General features: G+C 50.0%; 1 protein-coding gene across 5 annotated transcripts in view; it reads right to left on the reverse strand.

Moving 5' to 3' along the window:
- Positions 1-262: 262 nt before the first annotated feature.
- The window catches only part of LOC122376670 (neo-calmodulin-like), a 125,755-nt gene continuing 104,195 nt past the window's right edge, over positions 263-21,822 (reverse strand). For 3 of the 5 annotated variants that reach the window (XM_043356594.1, XM_043356587.1, XM_043356610.1), the window contains 5 exons: positions 10,685-10,883; positions 5,156-5,257; positions 4,147-4,282; positions 3,659-3,807; positions 3,166-3,300 (listed from right to left, as the gene is read on the reverse strand). In XM_043356594.1, coding sequence (XP_043212529.1) covers positions 3,257-3,300; positions 3,659-3,807; positions 4,147-4,282; positions 5,156-5,257; positions 10,685-10,883 — 630 coding nt within the window. In that variant the 3' untranslated portion in view covers positions 3,166-3,256. Of the gene's footprint in view, positions 3,301-3,658; positions 3,808-4,146; positions 4,283-5,155; positions 5,258-10,684; positions 10,884-15,265; positions 15,854-21,822 lie in introns of those variants that run through there. The other 2 variants (XM_043356581.1, XM_043356604.1) reach the window with 2 other exon arrangements.

The following is a 21,822-nucleotide window of genomic DNA, read 5'->3' on the forward strand; positions in this document are numbered from 1 at the left end:
CGGATACGCGGAGTGAATCTCCTGCCACCGGGCGTTGGGCAAATGGGCACTGGATGCACCACCGTCTGTCATAGGTACACCCGTAGACTTCTGTGTTACGGTAGTCTGTGGTACACATTTTCCTATCGGCTAGGTAGGTGTTGTGCATGCATCACCTAAGCCTACGATGCAGGTAGTATTTTGGGAAGGCGCCTATCCTCTCGTTTCCGGAAACTCACCTCCTGGCCTCTAACACATAACACAATAACCGACAAAGAACGGAGAGCTTATCTCAGTATATTGCGCTTTGCAAACAGCCGACAAACATTGACACAAACATCAACACCTTCGATAGCGCCACCCTATACAACAGCCACCCCTCCCGTTTCTCTTACGGCTGACAATGTCGAACCCCTGGACTGTTCCGTTTCTCTGGCGGACGGACGGCGGAGCTGCGCCGTCCACCCCGTCCACCGCGTCCACCCCTGTGGAAAGACTGACTATCTGCAGTGGCAAGCGCCGGACTGGTGGATTGGCGATCAGTCATCGTACCTGTAGAAGTGTAGAATGACTGAGATCGGGTGGAAATGACCGACAATGACCGACAGGGAAACCGGTATACAGTTGGGGAAATACGGAGTGAGTCGAGAGAAAGAGTTTCCAAGAGGAGGAAAGGAAATGAGAGAGAGCAAGAGGGAGGGATGGAGAATGACTCGGAGAGGGAGAGTGAAAGGAGAGAGAGAGAGGGAGGGAGGGGAGGGGAGGGAGAGACAGACAGACAGGCGAGATAGAAACGGAAACATAGAGAGACAGAGACAGAAACAGAGACAGACAAAGATAGAGGGAGAGCGAGAGCGAGATAGAAACGTGCAGAACTTCGACATGTGAGATCCTTCGGTTTGCTACTGGTTCGGGACCTGCCCTCCCCATAGCATGGCCTGGTCCCCGCCAAGGGCCCTGTCCCGTATGTCTATTACTCATCAGTATCGCTATCCCCGTAAGAAGCGCGCATATTCGCCTTAAATTAATGTCTATTCAACAATAAGCATCACAGCTGGAGTGATTCTGAGTAAATGCAAAAAATAGCCTGGTAAGTGTCTGAACACGGGGCTACGCAGAAGTTGCTGCGTTGGCGTTTTAGATTTTCCGAAAATAAGCCCAGAATCCTTATGTGGCTGCCTGCGCCCTCCTCATGCAATCGTCAGCGCCGACTGCTTTTTGGGAGAAGTTTTATCAACTCCGTGGCTTCGCGGCAGCCTCACCACAAACAGCAAAGCTTCCTATTACGTTTGCATTAAAAAATGCAATTTTCCAGCTTCGCGGCACCTGTGACATTGTACAGACAACGGTACACAGAAGTACAGCATATTGCAACGCGACACGAATATGTACAAACCGGCTGATCTTATAGCAGGCACACCGAAGTGGCTCAGTGATCTGTCCCCATACACCTATAACTGCTGCCTATGTCGCACACGGGCAGAGCAGCTGGGTGGTCCCGCCCCGCCCAGCGGGAGCGGCCATCTACAGTGGACCACGACCACTGGGACGTCTCAACGGCGGTCCCGTCCACTGGATCCTGCCCCAGAGACCAGTCGCCAGCTCTAGGTCCCGTCCACTGGATCCCGAAACGCCCCAGGGACCAATCGCCAGCTCTAGGTCCCGCCCACTGGACCCCGCCCCAGGGACCAAAGTCCCACAATGCAATGTGCACTACATAAGTCGCGGTGCGCCGTTGCGGGCACTGCAGTAAACGCAGTGAGTTGGCGGCTCTGATGCGCGCTCAGAGCAGGCGGAGGCGGCTGGCCAGGCAAACCCTGTCCTGTGCGCACACACAAAGGGCAGGCAAAGCCGCCGTTTGTATGTATGTACACACACACAAACACACACGCACACAGACACGGGCGGCCGGCACGCGACCTGCAGCTCGGTGGTGCCGACGACAGCGAGCCGCACATGCCAGCCGCCGATCAGGACCGGTGGGCAGAGTCGGGGTTTGGGGACAGGTCCGAGACCGACGCACCAACTGTGTCCCTCTGTGTGGCCTCAAATACACAGCTCAGATCTATACTGACCTCAGTCTCAGACCGACCTGACTGACCTCATGACCCTAGATGGATACTAATCGCTGACCTCAGACCTTACCTCACCTGTCCTCAGCCGGAGACCGAGACTCCGAGCACCAGACCGTGAGGTCGGGACCGACCGGGACCGGTGACAGTGGACCAGGGACCAGGGACCGCACCAGATGGTCCGGCCACACCAGGCCAGACGACAGCGGGCGGTAGCGGCAGCGGCGTAACTCGCGGCCTTAATTTGCACTAACTCGCCGCCGACTTCAGATAGCAGCCGCCCTCTCAATAAATAGCGGGTCAAAGTTTGCCGCGCTCGGCTGCCCGCAGGACGGCGCTCGGGGCCACAGGCTGCAGCGCGGACAGCCGGCAGACAAGTTCAGCCCTCCAGCTGGTCGGACCCGGATCCACACAGGCCGAGAAACCCTGGTGGCCACTATTGCGTAATATGCTAATACTGCTCGCATGAAAGCTGGTCAAAACTACTCGTCTTGATTTTAAGATCAACGTAAATGTGCGAGAAAAGTTAGTTATGTTGTTACGATCAGTTTGAACTGTGGGATTACCGACTGCTTAGGTATCTCATCCCTGTAGGGAAGTTCCTACAAGCGGACAGACGGGATCATATCACGAGCGAGGTGCTGCCCGTGCAGAAGCATTACGAGCCTCTCCGCCCTACCGTAACCCTGTTCCGGCGAGCTGCCCCAGCAACTGGCACCAACTCGGGTCTCCGGTCACGGCAGGCGCCTACACCCGCCCACACAAACACACAAACCACCCGATGGGCACGGCGGCTGCCGCCCTCACAGCGGCGGTAACATTACAGAGGCACGGCCACCGGCCGTCGGTCCACAGCGGACCGCAGAGGTCGGACCGACTGACCAGTCGTCACAAGCTCTCCCAGCCCGAGAGACTGTCTGACCACCTCCACCGGGGAATCCCCCGACTCGGACGTACTATCGACTCCGCCGCGAGCGACGCGCCGTCCACCACAGACGGACATCGGTCGCCCCCAGCCATCCGCGTCGGTCGGGTGTACGGCGAGGGTCGCCACGGGTTGTGTCGGCGCAACAGGCGAGGTGCAGCAGCTCCGCTCGGTGGGTGGCAAGATTGCGGTCTGAGGGAAAGCGCTGGAGCTGAGCTGGGACAGCGCTGGGGCTGAGCTGGGACAGCTGTGCGGCGCTCCCCGCTGGCCGTCGGACGCTCTAGTGACTCGGCGAGCCGTGGTTCAGAAGTGCGCGAACGAACGCTGCGGGAGGGGGTCAGAGTCACAGTTTGACGGCAACCTGACCGAGGGGCACACGTGTGCACATTACCCAGTCCTTATTCAGTACCTACGGCCATCCGCCATGTTTCAGCCAGGCCTGACACGAATGATAGTTAGACGATTCGACGCCCCGTGAGATTATGGAAGAGCTTAGACCTCTAACAGACAAAGGCGTGAAACTTATCCTACGGTGAAACCTTTATGCATTAAATATTTCCTAAGATATTAATTTCGCACTTATTTCATGTATGCCAGCACAAAGGCTTAGCCATCCTGGTTATGAAAGGCACGCAATTTGCATGACACTATTCAGGGAACATTTCTCTCGGCTAAATCTTACCGTCGTAATTGATTTTGCCCTTGCCGTCCCGGTCCGCCTCTCGAACCATGTCGTCGACCTCTTCGTTAGTCATTTTGTCGCCCATCGACGTCATAATGTGTCGCAGCTCTGCCACGGACAAGAAGCCGTCCTCGTCCTTGTCGAAAACCCTGCGGGAAAGGCTCGGGCAGTGTCAGCGTGGGGAGAGCGGTGCCGTCAGAGAGAAGGAAGTATCGGGCCGGGAGAGAGAGGCACTGCAGGCTGCAGAATGCAACGTGACCTCGGGCTGGTATAATTCATTCCTTAGCATTTAATTTCCTTTTTATTTCATTCTTCCAATATCGTAAGCGACGTGTATGAAATGAAATGGAGACAATGCAGTGGGTGAACGATAAGTTTGTAGTCTATCACAAGAACGTTCACGCCCAACAACAAACAGGCGCGATGTTCACCTGTTAAATGCTTAGGAAGAATGACTATTACAGTCATGACTATACGTGGACAATTACCTGAAGGCCTCCTTTAGCTCCTCTTCTGTTTCTACGCCCGCCATCTTTCGAGCCATCATTTGTAGAAACTCGTTAAATTCTATCTGCCCCGTGCCCTCTTGATCGACCGTTGATACCATCTTTTCCAGCTCGGTCTCTGCAAAAGCGCGGCTGATCAGAACAAATGTACTGGTAACGAGTGAGGTGAGATAGTTGGACGGATATACAGGTGTAGGTACTATTTACAACGCATTGTGCTGGTGTTTCCCTGCCGGTCATTTATTATGCAACCTTTTTATTTATTGCATGATTGATTTATGATCCAATGCAGTCAATCGTTTACAGGCTACAGCAACTTTTCCAGAATGGGCATAAGATCAGAATGTGAATGTCACCTTCAGCGCACGTAAACGAGCCTGTAACGGCCCCTTATTGATGGCCAGCTGTGCACTGCGCTTAGACGGCTTATATGTATAGCCTTGGCTTAGACTAAGGAGCGAGCAATGAACACTATTGGAGACGATCATTCATCGATATTTCACAACCATCACTATTGCAGCACAGGCTAATCAGTAACAAGAACAACTCGTTAACCGACTCGTGGAGACAGCAGGATATGGGTAGATCAGTAGATCAGTAGGGACATCTGTGCTAACCCGGACGGCCGGCGGACGGCTGCGTGCGCCCTCAGCCGCCACCGCTCCTCTAATTAGTGCGGTACTCGTGCTCAGACGAGCCACGACCGACCTTGTTATGTCGGGCCGATAGTTGGAATTACTCCATAAAAAGCAGGAAGATCTTTGAAGGGACTCATTCCAGCGTGGAATGAGCGCTCAGATGAATTTCATATTAATTACGGAAGCATAACCTACATTTCTCCCCAGCTTTGGTGGGCCTACAAAGATCAACTCTCGGCCAACCGTCCGGAGTATGTGCGGCTCCGGTTCGCGGGTTCCCGGTGCACGGTATCGATGGCTGTCCAATGTCCATGCGACAGTGCCTGTCTGGGATATTTGTCAGGTCAGCTCACCGGTTGGTCGCTGTCCCAGCGTCTTCATCATGATGCCGAGCTCGTCCATGTTGATGACGCCGTCCTCGTCCTTGTCAAACAGCATAAACACCTCCTTGAACTCTGCGAAAACGCCCAGAGATATACAGACGTCAGAAGAGAGACGGATGACGCCGTCCTCGTCCTTGTCGAACAGCATAAACACCTCCTTGAACTCTGCGGGAAGACCAAGAGGTAACAGAAGTAAAAAAACGAGAGACGTAATGGCGCCGAAAAGTCATGAGTCGAACAGCATAAACACCTCCTTGAACTCTGAGGAAACGTCCAGGGGTAGGTTACAGAAGTCAGACGAGGGGACGTAGGCCACCTACCGCCGAGCGGCAGGAGCGACCACAATCAAATACTTATTTTGTTTTCATTAAAGGTTATTTGTTTCCAATGTTGTATTACTTTAGTGGAGTTCCAGGTAAGCTTTTAACTATTCCTATTCAACAAATTCTTAATTCCATATGGAAGCTCGATTTATACGAGCATTGCTTCATATTTAGGCATTCTGTTTACGGTTTCGCCAATCTGTTCCTCGCCTGAATATGGAAACGCGTACCTTTATCTGGGTAGCACCCACACTAACGCCTATCCAGACGGTCCAGGCAGAAGGCACTGTAGACCAGCTTGACCAATGAAAAGACCCCGGCTGAAACCGGCTAACGGCATTACGCAGATTCAAAATGAGGTTGACGATTGCCGCATGCCGCAATCCATATGCAGGGAAATTTTGTTAACTAACGATTCAAACGTTAACGATTGACCTGGTCTATGTCAAACTTAGTTATATTCCGATTTCCGATGATGTTTACCAATAATATAGGAATGATTTGATCAAATGTAAGCAGCACAGCAAGCACGCTGATATTGATCTTTGAGCGGATGGACGACATCAAAGGCTCTACGGGAGCTATACCGACATAAATCGACTTCAGGGGACGAGGGACCGGATACCGAATCAAGTCACTAAGATAGTTGGACAAATGAGCTAATGGTAGTAACTATATATGAGTAGTGGTGAAAAACATAGGTCGAAAATGAATTTCAAAATGGCCTAAGACGGAGACTCGACCAAACATGGTTGGTTTTTTATAGGTAAATAGTAGCCGTTTTCACGACGGGCTATCCGGCGAATGCACCTGATTTGACCAAATCTGCACCTAATTTCTTTTACAGCAAATATCTTCATTTTATGAATTTATTTCAGTGTTTTAATCGATGATGCTCTCTGATAATATGACAAAGCAGGCATATAAGCAATTAGTGCAACCCTAGCTGATAGCTGCTAAGAGACACACTGAACCTGATTTGACCAGATGTGCACCAAATGTGTACCAGATGGCCGTCGTGAAAACGGCTAATATGTAGCTGCTGTTTCAGCCTGCAATTTAACCCAAAAGAGGAACGGATCACAAATTATTCCAATGAAAGTCATCGGTACGTAAACGTATACCACTAGTAAATAAGAAATGTTACTCTATCAACCTCATGTGCATTTGGCGAAGCATACGTTGTATAAATGGCCACAAAGATGAAATCGATTCAAGCATAAGCTCTTATGTCTAAGTGCACCTTTTCCATTAAGGATAGAGTCATCCAAGTAAGAGCTCTAGGAGCGCCTCATTCCATTTGGAACAAGCCATCCTCCGCCCGCCCCTCGTGTAGCGACTCCGGGCCGACACCAACCCATCCTGTCCAGCCCGGCTGCACTCAGCGTTTCAGGCCGGCCTGCGACAGTGACACAGCTGCCGGCTGCACACCACTCACTAATTGACTGCGCCGTGACGTACAGGTCGCGGCGACCTCAACGGACAGGGCACGGACAGGTGACGCAAACGGGCACGTGAGAAAGAATGGCGGAGGACGGTCCTTTACTCCTGCGCTTCAGTTATATAGGGCAGAGGGAAGTGCCTTCATGTCCGGAGAAAGAGTATGTGCATCGTGCAGATACTCGTAGGAAATAACAGAGCGGTAATATGTAGGTCACGGTAGAGGATGATGCTCCATGCATGACGGAAGAGAAGGAAATTGTAGAGCGGCGGGTCAATTTGCATATGTCTGACCTATCCAATAACGATGCTTCCGTAACTCCCACACTTCAATGATGAAACTGAGGCCGTGTTGGACGGACAACACTGTTCAAACGGCTCTTGACGGCTGACTATTCGGTCGAAGCCGAGCCGTCAGCAGGTGTTGCTCTAGTACCAATGAACGGCGTTAGCCGGGCGTACTGCCGGTATAGGAAAAGGCAATAACCGGACAATAAGCGACGCAAACGCAGAACGTGCCATCACAATGCATTTTATGTTCCCGTATGAGCTGTAAGATATTTTGCACTCTTGTTTGATCGATATTGTTACAGTGCTGAGGCAACGGAACAGCCAAACAGCATGAATTAGCCATCGCGATAATGGATAATTCTTGCCGGCGTTCACTCATATACTGAAGAAAACCGAGCAGAATGTTTACATGCAGGCTACTCATTTTGGAACGCATGCTACAGATCTACGTCGATATACCTTCGATATACCTCTAAATATACAAATTATGCTAAATCACCAATGCATTTTCACATATCAAAATATTGATGATAAATGCCTGCATTGACGTAAAAAAAGGCACCTAAATCGAATAGCAAAACGAAAGTGAGCGCCGAAGATCATTCTATAAAAAGCCACTCTACAACCTTTCACCCCTTATCTATCAGGGAAGCAGTGACTTTGTCACCACCTGGAACTCGGCACTCAGGCGTCACCAGCCGAGCGTACGATGCATCTCCGGGTGCGGGCCCGGTTGCTGGGAGCGTTGTACGGTGTGTCTGTGAGTCTGACGTCAGTGCCGGTAAGGCACGGTCGGCTGACGCGCCGACCGCCCGTGCCGCCGCCGCGCCGAGCGATCAGTTACCGAGGGTTGCTGAGCAGCCGTGCTGCTGAGAGTAGCATTCTAGCGCGGTGTCACGTGGTGACATTGGAGCTTGGAGTTATTGTCACTACAGCAGCTTTCTATGAATGTTTAAATATCACACTTCTTGAATGAGGACAACTTTCCGCATAACTGAAAAGATCTAGAATCTAGATGGATGAACACATCACCATTTTATTGCTTCTTTGTACTATCTTTGTATCAGCGTCGTTTTATTTCTATTCAGTAGGTGATTTGTGAGTATGCACCAGCTCCAGTCACTATCGTACCGGTGACGGCAGCGGTGACCTGGCGATCTTCCGTTCGAGACGGTCTAACACTCCGCTCACCGGGGAATGGCAGCAGCGGGGGAACTAATCGTCCAGAGTTCAGAGACGTCGGCCCCCAATCCTGCTTTCGGCGCCCGTAATGATCTCTTCATCAACGACGCCGGAGCGCGCGACAATTGACGGCCGTCTGCGTCCGTCCGAAGCTGACGGCCATCAACCCAATCGGCGCGTGTTGGCTGCTGCCGCCGACTGCCTGCCGCTCGCTCTACTGATCTGATCGCCTCCAGTTGCCGGGTCACTCCACACGGCCAGTGTGGAATGAATACGCTGCTCCCCCGGTCGCTAATTGCACAGAAGTCCGTTCTTTGGTGTCGTCAGGCGTCAATTGTCACACCAGTTCCTCAAGATGTTGATAGTTTCGTCAGCTGCCGCCCCGTTCCCACGGGTTCCTATACAGAGCTGTCATCCTACCCTGTCTGCTCTGCGCCGAGTCAGCGCTGACCTTTTGAAATCCTTTCTGACCTATGTGGCCGGCATTATGAATACAACGCCTGACACACGGATGACCAACGTGTCATAGCAGGCAATGGATTTGGAAGTTAATTATTGCTTTATTTCGTCAACACGCAAGCATGATGCGATTATGACTAATGACTTGCTAGTCTAAGCTTTCCTATCATGTTTGTGTGTACGAACATATGTACACGGTAGGTAGATTGCAAAAACTACACAGCCGGTTATCTTATTTTCCTGTACGCAGTTGTCTGGTCTCACTTTATAAGAATATAAAAAATAATGGCCAATTTAATAACTGTCTCATTAGTTAGTGGCTAGAAGTTACTGAAAATACTGATGTCTTGGTATCGGACGGACGGACGGACGGACGGACGGACGGACGCGGACGGACGGACAGACGGACAGACGGACAGGCGGACAGACGGACAGACAGACAGACATGCCCTACCTACTCTTGGACGTGCCAGGACTGCAGCCACATTTTTCATAGGGTTGTTGCTCCCACCTCTAAGTAAAATCGAAGCATCATTCAAGCATGCCCAATTCATGCCCATTTATAACCGACAGTATAACCAGTAAAACGCCTTTTGGGCGAAGAACGAGCGAGCGAGATAGTGAGCCCTGCACGTGCAGAAGGGCGAGAGGGTACTTCCAACAGGCTTGTGCAAAGCACCCTTCTAACCGGTCGCTAGCGGTGTGCCAAATTTGAACGCAATCGGCCCAGCCGTTCCTGAGATCTGGAAGCGGCATTCTGCACGTGCGCACGTGCAAACGGGTCCAAATGACTTTTGCACGGCACCCTACTAATCGGTCCCCAACCGTGTACCAAATTTGAGCGCAATCGGCCCAGCCGTTCTCGAGATCTGGAAACGCCCCCTGCACGTGCGCACGTGCAGTAGCACCCTAACCGCAACACATGGGAATGCATTGCCTGGTGGGTGCCTACCTGTATGCCAAGTTTCAGCGAAATCGCCCCAGTAATTACCGAGTTACTGAAATGGGAACAAATTTGGCACCTCGTATTGTTGTATTTTGCACGTGCAGTGGGGGTCACTCACATATATCAAAAGTATCCGACCTTTGGAAGAAGGGATGCAGCTACCCTATAAAAATGACCGCAAGACAATCGCTCAAGCCGCTGCTGAGATATGGGCCTCTCAAAATCATTACTTTTGCAAAACTGCTTGAACACCCTTGACTTTTCACGTGGCACGTGCCACGACGGTCACCGAGGTGTATCAAAAGTAGTCAATTACGGGGTAGAAGGGATGGGGCTACCCAGCAAAAAAGACCGCAGGCCAATCGGTCCAGCGGTTGCTGAGATATAAGCCTCTCAAAAGCGTTACAGGCCGGGCCGGGCCGGGCCGCTCATACTGAGATTTTTCCGTTATATTGAAAAGACTTCGCTTCGCTCGCTGCGCTCGCTCGCTCGTAATTATAGCAGACATTTCCCTTCAAAACAGGTGACAATGAACTCAGCCTGGCTTAGAACATGCGTAACAGAAATCAAGTGTGCATTTGAACCCAATATTATTTAAGCAGTGCATTTGAATGCATTTGAATACATTGTTACTTTTGCTTCGTAAAAAGCAGATGCAGCAGGCCTTCTAAAACGAATTTAGTCCAGTTTGCTATAAAACATGCAAGGTTTTTTATGCAGGCAACATCGAGACAGACAGCAGTATACAGATCAGACGTTTGGGCGACCTCAAACAGCAGTTGTCTGCCGCTGTTGGTCACTGGGACACTGCTCATAATCTGTGATCCAGCGTGTAATGTCGGCAGGCTCAGTCCTCACCTGCCACCAGCTCCTCGGTAAGGCCGTACTCGACCAGGTCGATGGTGACGATCAGATCGTACTGTTGGTGGCGGCCCTTCTTACCCTTCTTGCCCTTCTGGACACCCTTGCCGTTGCCCTTCTGCGAGCCCTTCTGCACGGGCGCCTTGGAGGTGGAGCCCTTGCCGACGGGCTCAATGGAGCCGGTCTTGGAGCGCGCCTGTCGGGTCAGAGAAGCATAAACCGACTGTAATACGGTCGGTACAGATAGACGGCAGACGATGATCATGAGTGCTGGAACAGGTAGACAGCAAACATTTACTGTCTGTCTCTCTCAGTGGGGCTTGTCCTTGTTGGTGATTTTCGTTAACAAATAAAACAAAATAAAATGAGATAATATGAAATAAAATAAAATAAAATAAAATAAAACAAAATATATTAAAATAAAATAAAATAAAATAAAATAAAATAAAACAAAATAAAACAAATACCAAACAGACAAATAGTAAAGACAGCAACGGACGGCTACACAGTCGGAACAGTCGGAACAGATATAGTAATCACGGGACAAGCGGTAAAGGATCACAATGAAAGGACGCCAGAAATGACACAGCACCGGACTGTTACACTCAGTACCTTCAATTAAAGGTAGTGTGCCACCTTTGAAAGATTTCCCATTTTATTTTTCCTAGGATAAGAAGCTTCTGTTTTTACCTAATATCGCAAAGAAAATCAAATTGGGCCTGGAATAGTGCCTTTTTCGCCTAAAAGTTTATCGGTTTTTCGATATGTATAACAACTGTAGTGGGCTGAGCTGCAAACAGGCGTCGGCAACAATCGCGAATGCGGCGCACATGTGACAATAAGCAAAGGTCATTATAGAGTTACGACGTACGGGAATGAGTTATCAGCTGTCTAATCGTAGACAACACAATGTCGAACCTTAAATTGTAAGCCTGTATTGGTATTGTTTCTTTTATTTGGCTGTCGAACATTATTCATGGTTTGAAATATGATTTTAAGTAAAATAATTGATATGAAAAAGCCGTCTCTTAAGTTATGACCCCATTTCACCACACGCAAGTGGCAGAAATGACAATGATCAGCTGACGCATTTTTCTTGGCCGAAGTCAGAGCGCGCGGCCCGACGCACCACCACCGCACCACAAAGTATGAGCAGGAGCCGCGCCCAAAGCCAGGGCCCCGGTAACGTGAGGTAGCCGAGTCGGGGCAACGTGCGCTGACCCAAGCCGGGGCCGCAGCTTTGGGCGCGGTCTACCGCATCCCCGCGGGCAGCCCCGGGCTATCACATGACACCGGGAGGACGCGCGGCCCCGGCTTGGGTCAGCGCACGCTGCCCCGACTCGGCTACCTCACGTTACCGGGGCCCTGGCTTTGGGCGCGGTCTGCCGCACCACCTAACAGGCGTGTTCGAAACCGCAGGAGATGATGATGAACGGGTTTATCGAAACTTGATTGGATGAGCATATCGGTAATAGCGATTTCAGTGTGTGCATTTATTGTTCATAGTGTTGTGAAATGTGGTTGGGGTACGACCGACAACCCGTCGGGACGAATTTCGCACTGGGGTACTCAAAATTTGAAGAATTTGAGACGTTTCCATGAGTTTTGAAAGTATGGATAAGTTCTAAAAATCCGGTTCTCCTTATCTGGGCCATTAACTCCATACGGTCCAGGAAAGCTGGCACACTACCTTTAACCCGCGCCCTGCTGGGGGGGGGGTGTTTGAACACCCCCCCTTGTGGTTTTTCGCGAATATCTCAAAAACGGCGGCGTGGAGCGCCGCCGTTTTTGGTACACCTTATCATACATCAATTCTACACATGTTGTGAAAATTTCAGACCAAGGTCATTCAAGGTCAGGTCACCAGGTCACTTGAAGTGACCTCACCTCATAAAAAGTTTCAATGTCTGTCATAGCTACACCGAGTGACCGATCGCTTTAAAACTTTCAGCGATTGCTAAGAGCAACAGTATGTACAAAATGTATATCTCAGAATTTTGATATCGATGACCTAAGGTCAGGTCAATTTTGCGACCTCCCCATTATAAGTCAATGGGAGAAAATGGAAATGCGCCTCTTTTGGACGAAAGACATTATAAACACTCCCAAACACCGAATTACAAGTGGTTTAGACACATTGAACACGAAAATGGTGTCCGTGACCCTTGTTTATGCCCTGAGGTCATCTTAGGTCACGAATGGTATCTAACAGTTTTTCGCAAATAACTTTTGATAGAGGCATGCTAGAGCGATGAAAACGCCTTAGATGTGTTCAGCTCGACGATACGGATCGACTGATATGCAACATGACCCTTTCCGGTCAGGTCATGACCTTGACCTGAGGTCAAATTTTCAAGTTGACCTTTAAAGGTCAAGTTATAGTTCATTCGACGCGTCTTGACGAGAGGAACGTGATGCCGGTAAAAGTAAGCTCGTACAAGGCTTGGGTCAAAAGTTATTGCAGAAAAACTGTTTCCGAAAAAATCGGCTATTTTTGCAGTTTTTGCCCCCTGCAGGCAAAACCGTTGACGTTAGGTCAAATCTGAGACAATTACTCAGAAAGGGCGTTAATAGGGCTATCGAATGCGCTTTTCCGCGGCGCTGTAGCTCTATTGGTTCCCGAGTTATGCGTTGGCTTCTTGGAAATTTTCGATATTCGACCTGGAAATCGGCGAAATTTTGCCTTCAATGACCTCTGGTGACCTGATCTTTGACCTGACCAAAAAATTGACCGAAGTGATTTCGTCATTATTTTTGACGCTCTTTCGAACGCCGCCTTCCGCGTATCGCTACGTGGCCCAGGAGCCGAGTTACAAGGGGGGGTGTTCAAACACCCCCCCCCCCCCAGCAGGGCGTGGAAATCCAGGACCCCCAGCCGGGCGCGGGTTAAGGGAGGGCACTGCCGACTTTTGGTCCCATTCTTTCCATGCAACGCCCATAGGGCTAATGTTAAAATGCCAAAATCAAAGGGGGGCACGGTGCCCCGGTGCCCTCCCCGTTCCGCCGCCTATGGTTACACTGTCGGAACAGATATACAAAACAGTAACGGACGGTGTCACTGTCGAAACAGACACGAAGAGCGAACTGTAATCACTCGAAACAGACACACAAACAGATTGTTAATTGTCGACGCAGTCAGCCCTAATTCGTATGTGATAATTACTTCAGGTCGCTGGTGAATTCATATCGCTCGAATATATTCTGCAGAAATGGTTCATTTTTTTCTGAAGTCGTCCCTCGTTTCATCATTTTACATACATGACACGCGAAAGAATAATTTACGGTAGTTAACTCCGACTGGCTGCATATTTTGCCGGCATATTTTCGCTTTGATGTTTATGAGGCAGTCGTCAGAGCATCATTGAGTCTATTTCTACAAACGGTATGCGTCCAAAACAACAAGATACAGATGAAAATGCATTTTTAGAACAAGTGCCGGGCAAAACTTTGCGGACAGTCACCTATATTGGCACTGCTCTCACCGTTATACCAGTTTGTGCGAGAGCAATAACATCATACTGCAGAGCGTCTGCATGCCTGCATGTCTCCAATTATATAACAAGGTAGCAGTAGTTAGTGGTACGATATCAATAAAATATCGGACATTTCATCTTATGGAATACTACCGACGGCGATAGGAATGTATCGACGCGCTGCTAGCGTGATAATGACGTAAGATATCTCTATTTTGAGCCACCGTAGGCTAGGTATCGAACAGGAACATCGTCTTCTATAATTGCCCATGGGTCAGTCAAGCTAAAAAGACGAGACCGCTGATTACGAAATGTTCAAACCTTATATGGACTGTGCGATAGATCGTTCCCCATTCCTGTCGCCCTGACCGCGCCTCTGACCAACCGACCATGTGTGATGCCTGGTGGCGCCACTGCGGCCCTGTCTGGGGGCGCGCAGGGCTGACCGAATACAGCAGTTGAGAACCGACCGCCCTGTGTGTGACAGACTGGATCTAAATAAAAGCTTCAATGTGGCACCATTGGAGGATGGCGTGAAGGTTATCGAAGTTTGGTGAAAGCATGATCCCAATAAGAGTGCGCGACATATGGTTGGTATGTCATAGCCCCCTCATCATACCTACCTAATAAATAAATGAGTAGTCGGTGTCTTCGTGCTATCGGAATTCGTATATATTGTATCAATAGGGAAGATTCGAGTAATAAAATATGACTGTTGAATTTAAGGGATAGTTAGGTGCCGTCCTAGTGGGGGTATACTCATTCATACTGCATTTCCCGCAAACTTAGAAATTGAACTCTTCCACATGAACTAAGAAAGCGTTTGATATTTGTAATGCCAGCTTCCAGCTTTCGCCCTTATTTTATATACATATAGGCTGATATTTCAGCCTTCGCCCTTACGGTAGGTATTTAACACCTATCCATCGTTCAGCACATCAAGAAAGGAAGGCTTCAAAAAGAATAGGACCACGAGGGATAGCTTTGGAGCGTACAGTTGTCTATCGAGCATGAATGAGGCTTATAAAGGACCGATAGAAGTGTCTGCCTCTCACTAAGGCTGAAATCGCGGGGCGGCTGCACTGCCACCCGGCGGCCAACCTACGAGTCTGCGCGGTGTGCCTCCGCAGTCGATCTCAGGGGGCGGGGGCACCGCCCAGCTGACCGGGGTCGGGTCACGCTCCGGCTCCGCCCCCTGCTCCTGACCGCCCTCCTGCTGCTCCTTCTGCTGTCGCTGCTGCTGGAGGCGCTTCAAACGCTGCTCCATCTTCAGATCCAGCCGACCGCGAGTATGGCGCATCAGCGAGCCGAGAACGCCGGCCATCGCACCGCGCCAGATTGCCCCGGTCAGTCCAACGCTAATCTAGACTGCAACGGTCAGTCTACCGCCGCGCCAGAATGCCACGATCAGTTCACCGCTGCCCGGACTGACTCAGTCAGTTCGCCGCACCGCGCCACACTGCCCCGGTCAGTACAACGCTACTCTAGACTGCCCCGGTCAGTCCACCACTGCTCGGACTGCCACTGTCAGTCCAACGCTTTCCTGGGCTGCAACGGTCAGTCCACTGCCACCCGGACTGCCACGATCAGTCCACTGCCACCCGGACTGCCACGTTCGTCGATCAGTTCACTGGCATCGGACTACTGGGTCACTCCACTGCACTGCATCGGTCTACCACGGTTTAACTGTGTTCTGTTACGGTCAGTGCGACTGTCACTGGTCTGTCACAGTGAGTCCCAAAGTGAGTCCTACCTCCTCTGGTCTAAAGCTTCCGCTGCATCCTATCCCTCCGTCATTGATCAGTCCGCACACCAATTTTGTCAGTCATCCAGCTGCATCGCAACTGGTCTGCTGTGGTCGGTCCCAACGTGATCAGTCCCAACGTGATCAGTCCCAGCGTGATCAGTCCCATGGTAATCAATCCCATCGTTATCAATAAGTCTTTTAAGTCTAGCAGGAAATACAAAATACAATACATGTATCTGTCCCGAAATGGTAGAGCGGATTGCTGAACACCGGAACCGGGAACATGCTTATCGGTTTAGAGTTTTAAATGGGCAAATGAAAATATATATTTCCCATTTATATCAAATTAAAATATCTTTTTTTCGGTTTTTGAACACGAACTGGGTCCATGCGCGATGGTTACGGGCCTTCCCCTTTTATATCGCAAGCTAAGACGTACGTGTACAGACGCTGTATTAACCCTCGCCCTGGCAGGGGGGTCGATGCGACCCCCCCCTAAGGTTTTTCGAAGATAGCGTAAAAACGGCGGCGCGCAGCGCCGCCAACTTTGGCACAGCCTATGGGGCAACCTTTTTACATATGACCTGAAAATTTCAGGTCCGGGTGACCTTGGGTCAGGTCACCAGGTCAGAAAAACCGGTACAAGGTCATGGTCAAATTTCAATTTTCTTTTTGCACCTGTCCAACTCACAGTTTTCGACTGATTTCCTTCAAACTTTCAGGATGTGCTAAGTTCAACGAGTTGTATAACATATAGTTCGGGTTTTTTTTAGGTCACTGACCTGAGGTCAGTTAGAGGTCATTACGTCGTAATGTTAAGCCTATGGGAAAATACTAAATTCGGAAAATACTGGAGGTATCCGCTTCGTTCTATCACTTTTGTGCTTTGAAACCAAAGTACTTAACAGCAGGTCACTTAGTGCTTCTTTTTTTGGTGTACTTATCCACGGGTCAGGTCAAATGAGGTCAACTGAGGTCAAATGACGTTTTTGCCAATAACTTGGCACATAATGACGCTAGAGCTAAAAAATGGTGTCATTGTGTTCCTGGTGATCAGCCGAATCGAATGATATGCGATATGATGCAATTTGGTTAACTTGAACTTAATTAATTAATTAAAGTTTACTTAAAAATTAAGAAAAACTTTAAGTGCACTTAAGCAAGCCAAAAAGTATATCATTCGACGGGCCTTGACGTGCTGAGTTCACTGGTGCTTTTCTTTTTGCTCTATCTTAATTAGGTCAAAAGTTATAAGCGAAAAACTTTTAACCTGTTTTGAGCGAAATTTTTACATTTACACCCCCCAACCCCCCCCCCTAAATATTGACCTAGAACAACCAAATTTGCACAGGGGCGAGAAATCCAGGGGGCCCACCTACCTACCAAATTTGGTGTTTCTAGGTGCCATAGGAGCCAATCGCGAGGGGGGTCGCATCGACCCCCCCTGCCAGGCCGTGTTATGAAAAAGGCCCTGCCAGGGCGAGGGTTAACCCGCGCCGGGCCGGGGGGGGGGTGTTTGAACACCCCCCCTGCGGTTTTTCGCAGATATCTCAAAAAACGGCGGCGCGGAGCGCCGCCGTTTTTGGCACACCTGTTCGTGCATCTTTTCCGCACATGTTGTGAAAATTTCAGACCCAGATCACCTTAGGTCAGGTCACCAGGTCACGCCAAGTGACCTCACCTCAGAAAAAATAAGAATGCTCGTCATAGCTACACCGATTGATCGATTGCCTTGAAACTTTCAGCAATTGATTAGAGCAACATTATCTATAAAATGTATATCTCGGAATTTTGTTATCGGTGACCTAAGGTCAGGTCAATTTTGCGACCTCTCCATTATAAGTCAATGGGAGAAAATTGAAAAGCGTCTGTTTTGCACGAACGTTATTCTAGACACTCTCAAACATCGAGATGTAGGTAAAATGGACTCACTGAACCGGAAAATGGCAACTGTGACCCCTCGTTATGTCCGCGAGGTCATCTCAGGTCACGAACAGAATCTAACAGTTTTTCGCTAATAACTTCTGATAGAGACGTGCTAGAGCGCTGAAAACGCCTTAGATGTGTTCGGCTCGACGTTGCGGATCGACTGATATGCAACATGACCTTTTCCAGTCAGGTCATGACCTTGACCTGAGGTCAAATTTTCAAGTTGACCTTTCAAGGTCAAATTATAGTTCATTCGACGCGTCTCGACGAGAGGAACACGATGGTGGCAAAAGTAATGTCATGGCTCTTTTGAGTCAAAAGTTATTGCCGAAAAAACGTTTTTCGTAAAAACGGCTATTTTTGGAGTTTTTGCCCCCTGGAGGCTAAACCGTTGACCTGAGGTCAAATCTGAGAACATTATTCAGAAAGGTCTGTAAAAGGGCTATCGAATGCGCTTTTCCGCGGCGCTGTAGCTCTATCGGTTCCCGAGATAGCCGTTGGCAGTTTCCAAAATGTTGAAAATGTGGACATTTGACCTTTGGTGACCTCTGGTGACCTGACCTTTGACCTGACCAAAAAAATGACCGAAGTGTTTTCGTCCTTATTTTGGACGTTCTTTCGACTGCCGCTTACCGCGTGTCGCTACGTGGCCCAGGAGCCGAGTTAGAAGGGGGGGGGGTGTTCAGACACCCCCCGGCCCGGCGCGGAATCTCAGAGCACCGGCCCGGCGCGGGTTAAAAAGGAAAAACAGACGCTGTGACTTGTTCTCGCTGCCAATGAAAAACCGGGGGGATTTGTTTTCAAAATTTCGAAACGTAGGTACGTGTGAACATTTTTTCATTGACACACATAGACCGTTTAAAAAGTTCAATACTGCATTCTTCACTTTGGGGAGAGCCACATAGCCGCTCTTCAATCTAGACCTAATTTGTTTTCCTTTTCTTTTTTACTTCATTACACCCTACCACTAACTAATCATGATTTGATTTTGGTTGCAAAAATAAAAAAGCCACACTTGAAATTGTACAGACGCTTGCAACTTCCTTAACACGGGTGCTAGCGCCTCGTCAGTCGTCATTCCACCGCAGTCGCCTATAGGACTAGATAGATAACGGACGTTAGATTACATAGAGCTAATCTTTGCAACTACAACGTCTGTCCAAAGCAATTGCAACAGCCTTAGCACCTAGCCCAGCATATAAAATATAGTGAACGTGATTCAGTTTTGAAAGCATGAACAGGTAGGTGCTTACAAAATCACACCCGTCAGATGTTGCCAAAATAAGCAGTAGGCAAAGCACGCTTTAGCCGGGAAAGCCAAACTCAAAGCATAGACACCTAGCATGAATCATGCTATCTATGTCAGAAGACGCCTAGAGGATGTTTTGCTTTGCGAAGGCTGAAGAATGATTAAGACAAAGTTCCGACAAATTTCCTATCATTTTTCATTGGCTAGGTGAGGCAAGGTGAAAGGAACACCGGAGAAGGTTCGAGGACCTACGCAATGCCTGGAGTAATGACGGGGCGTGTCGGCAGTGGTCGGCGGCTGCTCGAACAGCACCCTGGTCAGCAGTGCAATTCCGAACAATGGGCCCGGCCGCGGCGCAGCGTCCATCCGATACCGACGGAGCGGTGCGCGATAAGTGGGTGCGGCCAGGAACATGAGCGCCCGAATGCCTTCGGGAGGTTCTGGAGATGGGAGTGGCCGGGGCACGGGTGGGTCAGCGGCGCCCAGTCAGCAGGGTCAGCTACCAGTGTCGGGTCACCGCTCCTCTCACTGCGCGTCGGAGAGGAGCGGGCCGATTTGACACGCAGGTCGTGATGAGAGTTGTTCGCAGGAGATTGGTACAGGAGGTGAAGTGCGTCGGCCCGAACTGGTGCGCCATCAGGGAGGATTGCGTAAAACCAGAGCAGGGGAGGGCGCCGTCACAGTCGGCTGGTTTCGTCACACTGGATTTGATAGTCGCAACAGTGGCCTGGCCATTACAGCGAACCTTATCACATAAAGACGTGACAGGGACATGACCGTAACAGACGCAGCAGTGGATCCTATCGTCACACTGAGTCCGACCGTCACAGACACGACAGATATCCGACCGTGTCACACCCGTCACGTCACCACCACTCGGGACCGTCAGTTCAGACCCGTCGCCCATCGGACGCGACACTCCACTGACTGCGGGCGGCCGGGTCACGACTCCCTGCAGCGGCACCAGCGCCGCGACGTGCACCGTATTAGTGATATGAGTCGGTGTCGTGACGCCACCCGCTGGCGGGGGTCGCCCCCGGGCCGCCGGCGTGACGGCATGGCGTGACGTGACGCCCCGCGCACGAGACGGTGGGGAAGGGTGCGGGGTGGGGCAGAAGGAGCCACGTAAAGGCGGTAAAGGATGTCACAATGTCACAATGGTCGGAATTACTCGTATACCAGCGTTCAGAGGTCGGATCTCTCTTCAGAGGTCGGCCTCTCCACTCACAGGCCGCGGAGCTGGGCATAGCGGATGCACCGAACGACTTTGAAATTCGACATTCAGCACCAATGCGGCACTTACTCAACGAATACGTCGCACTACTTTGGAAATGATAGCCCGGAAACAGGACCTCAACTGTAGATACTTGGCGGTCATTGAGCGGAAAGCCTCCGCGTCTACATAAGTCGCTGTCTTGGGGTTATGAGGCGGGGTGCCGAGAAAGGGGTGAGAGCATTGGAGCGAAGTTCCTGTGAGGTGTGGCTGAGGCTGATCTGACAGGACAGACGGGGGGGGGGGGTGACAGCGCGTGACAGCCGACATCACTCACTGGTCCGGTCAAGGTCTCCTACACAGGGGGCCGACTGAGCCGCGGCGGGCGACTCCTTCCGGCCCGGGCCCGCTGCGAGTAATGGACCAGTCGGCACCGGGTAGCGGATTACTCCGCTGTCGCGTGCCGCACGAACTGGAATGCACGCCGGCCGGCGCCATCACCTAATGAGGATAAGGTGTCCTGCTGGAGCACCCAGCCGCGCTACAGCATTTGAACTTGCCACCATTATTTCATGAGGGTTCTGGAAGACAAAAGAAATTAGAAAGTTTATGACTTGTGCAATGTGTAGCCAAGCCGTCATACCGAGAAGTTGTGTATGGATGATCGATGTCATGACCTTGACCTTCCTTTAAACGAAACTGCAAGAGCTTAAAATGTGTGTCTCTCAATGTTTCATAAAGTCTTGATTAACAATACCTATACATTCCAGCATCGGCTTATACTTATAGCCAGCATAAGTCAGTGAGGGGACCGGCGGTATGCGACCATGTGCGTACGTTAAACTTCGAGCTTCGAACTATAAATTCTGCCATAGACCAGGAATTACGCGATCGGAGGGAAGAGGGCAGGGCCAGCACGACAATTTCTGCTAGGTGGGGGTTAGTCCTAGTGAATCATTCTATTTAAAAGGCTCGAAATAAACATACAAAAGCAACAAATGAGGCCTATATAGACAACGTAAAAAAATATGCTAGACATTATTACTTTTGTCATTTGTGGCGATCTTTGCACCTTCGCCAAACCACTAAAAACATCAGCTCACATATATAATCCAGTGGCAAGGCAAACCGATTTGGGACGGTCTCGTTGACCATTCCATGACCTTGCTGGCCGCAACTCATCCCTGACCTCGTTACAATCTAATCCGTTGGAATGCAGACATATTTCCATAATAAGGAGCATAAAATAACTTGAAAAGTTAAACGGCACTATCATGCACCAATAGAAAATATTAAAGTCCATGAAAGTACCCTTGGTTATAGTTTAACATCGAGCCCAATTCGTTATTTTCTGGAATACCTATAAAAGGTAATCCTTGCTGAGCTCGACATCTTATACGAGAAACTGTCTTGCCTAACCTAAGCCTCCAGCACCCTATCAATCAGGCGAGACCTGAAATTGAGCCAAACACTGTCCCCTGAGCTCGTGATTTGGTTCGTTAGTTCCGATTAGACAGCTCTCTG

Source organism: Amphibalanus amphitrite, unplaced genomic scaffold, assembly GCF_019059575.1.
Source record: "Amphibalanus amphitrite isolate SeventyFive unplaced genomic scaffold, NRLGWU_Aamphi_draft 000042F_arrow, whole genome shotgun sequence".
Taxonomy (NCBI): domain Eukaryota; kingdom Metazoa; phylum Arthropoda; class Thecostraca; order Balanomorpha; family Balanidae; genus Amphibalanus; species Amphibalanus amphitrite.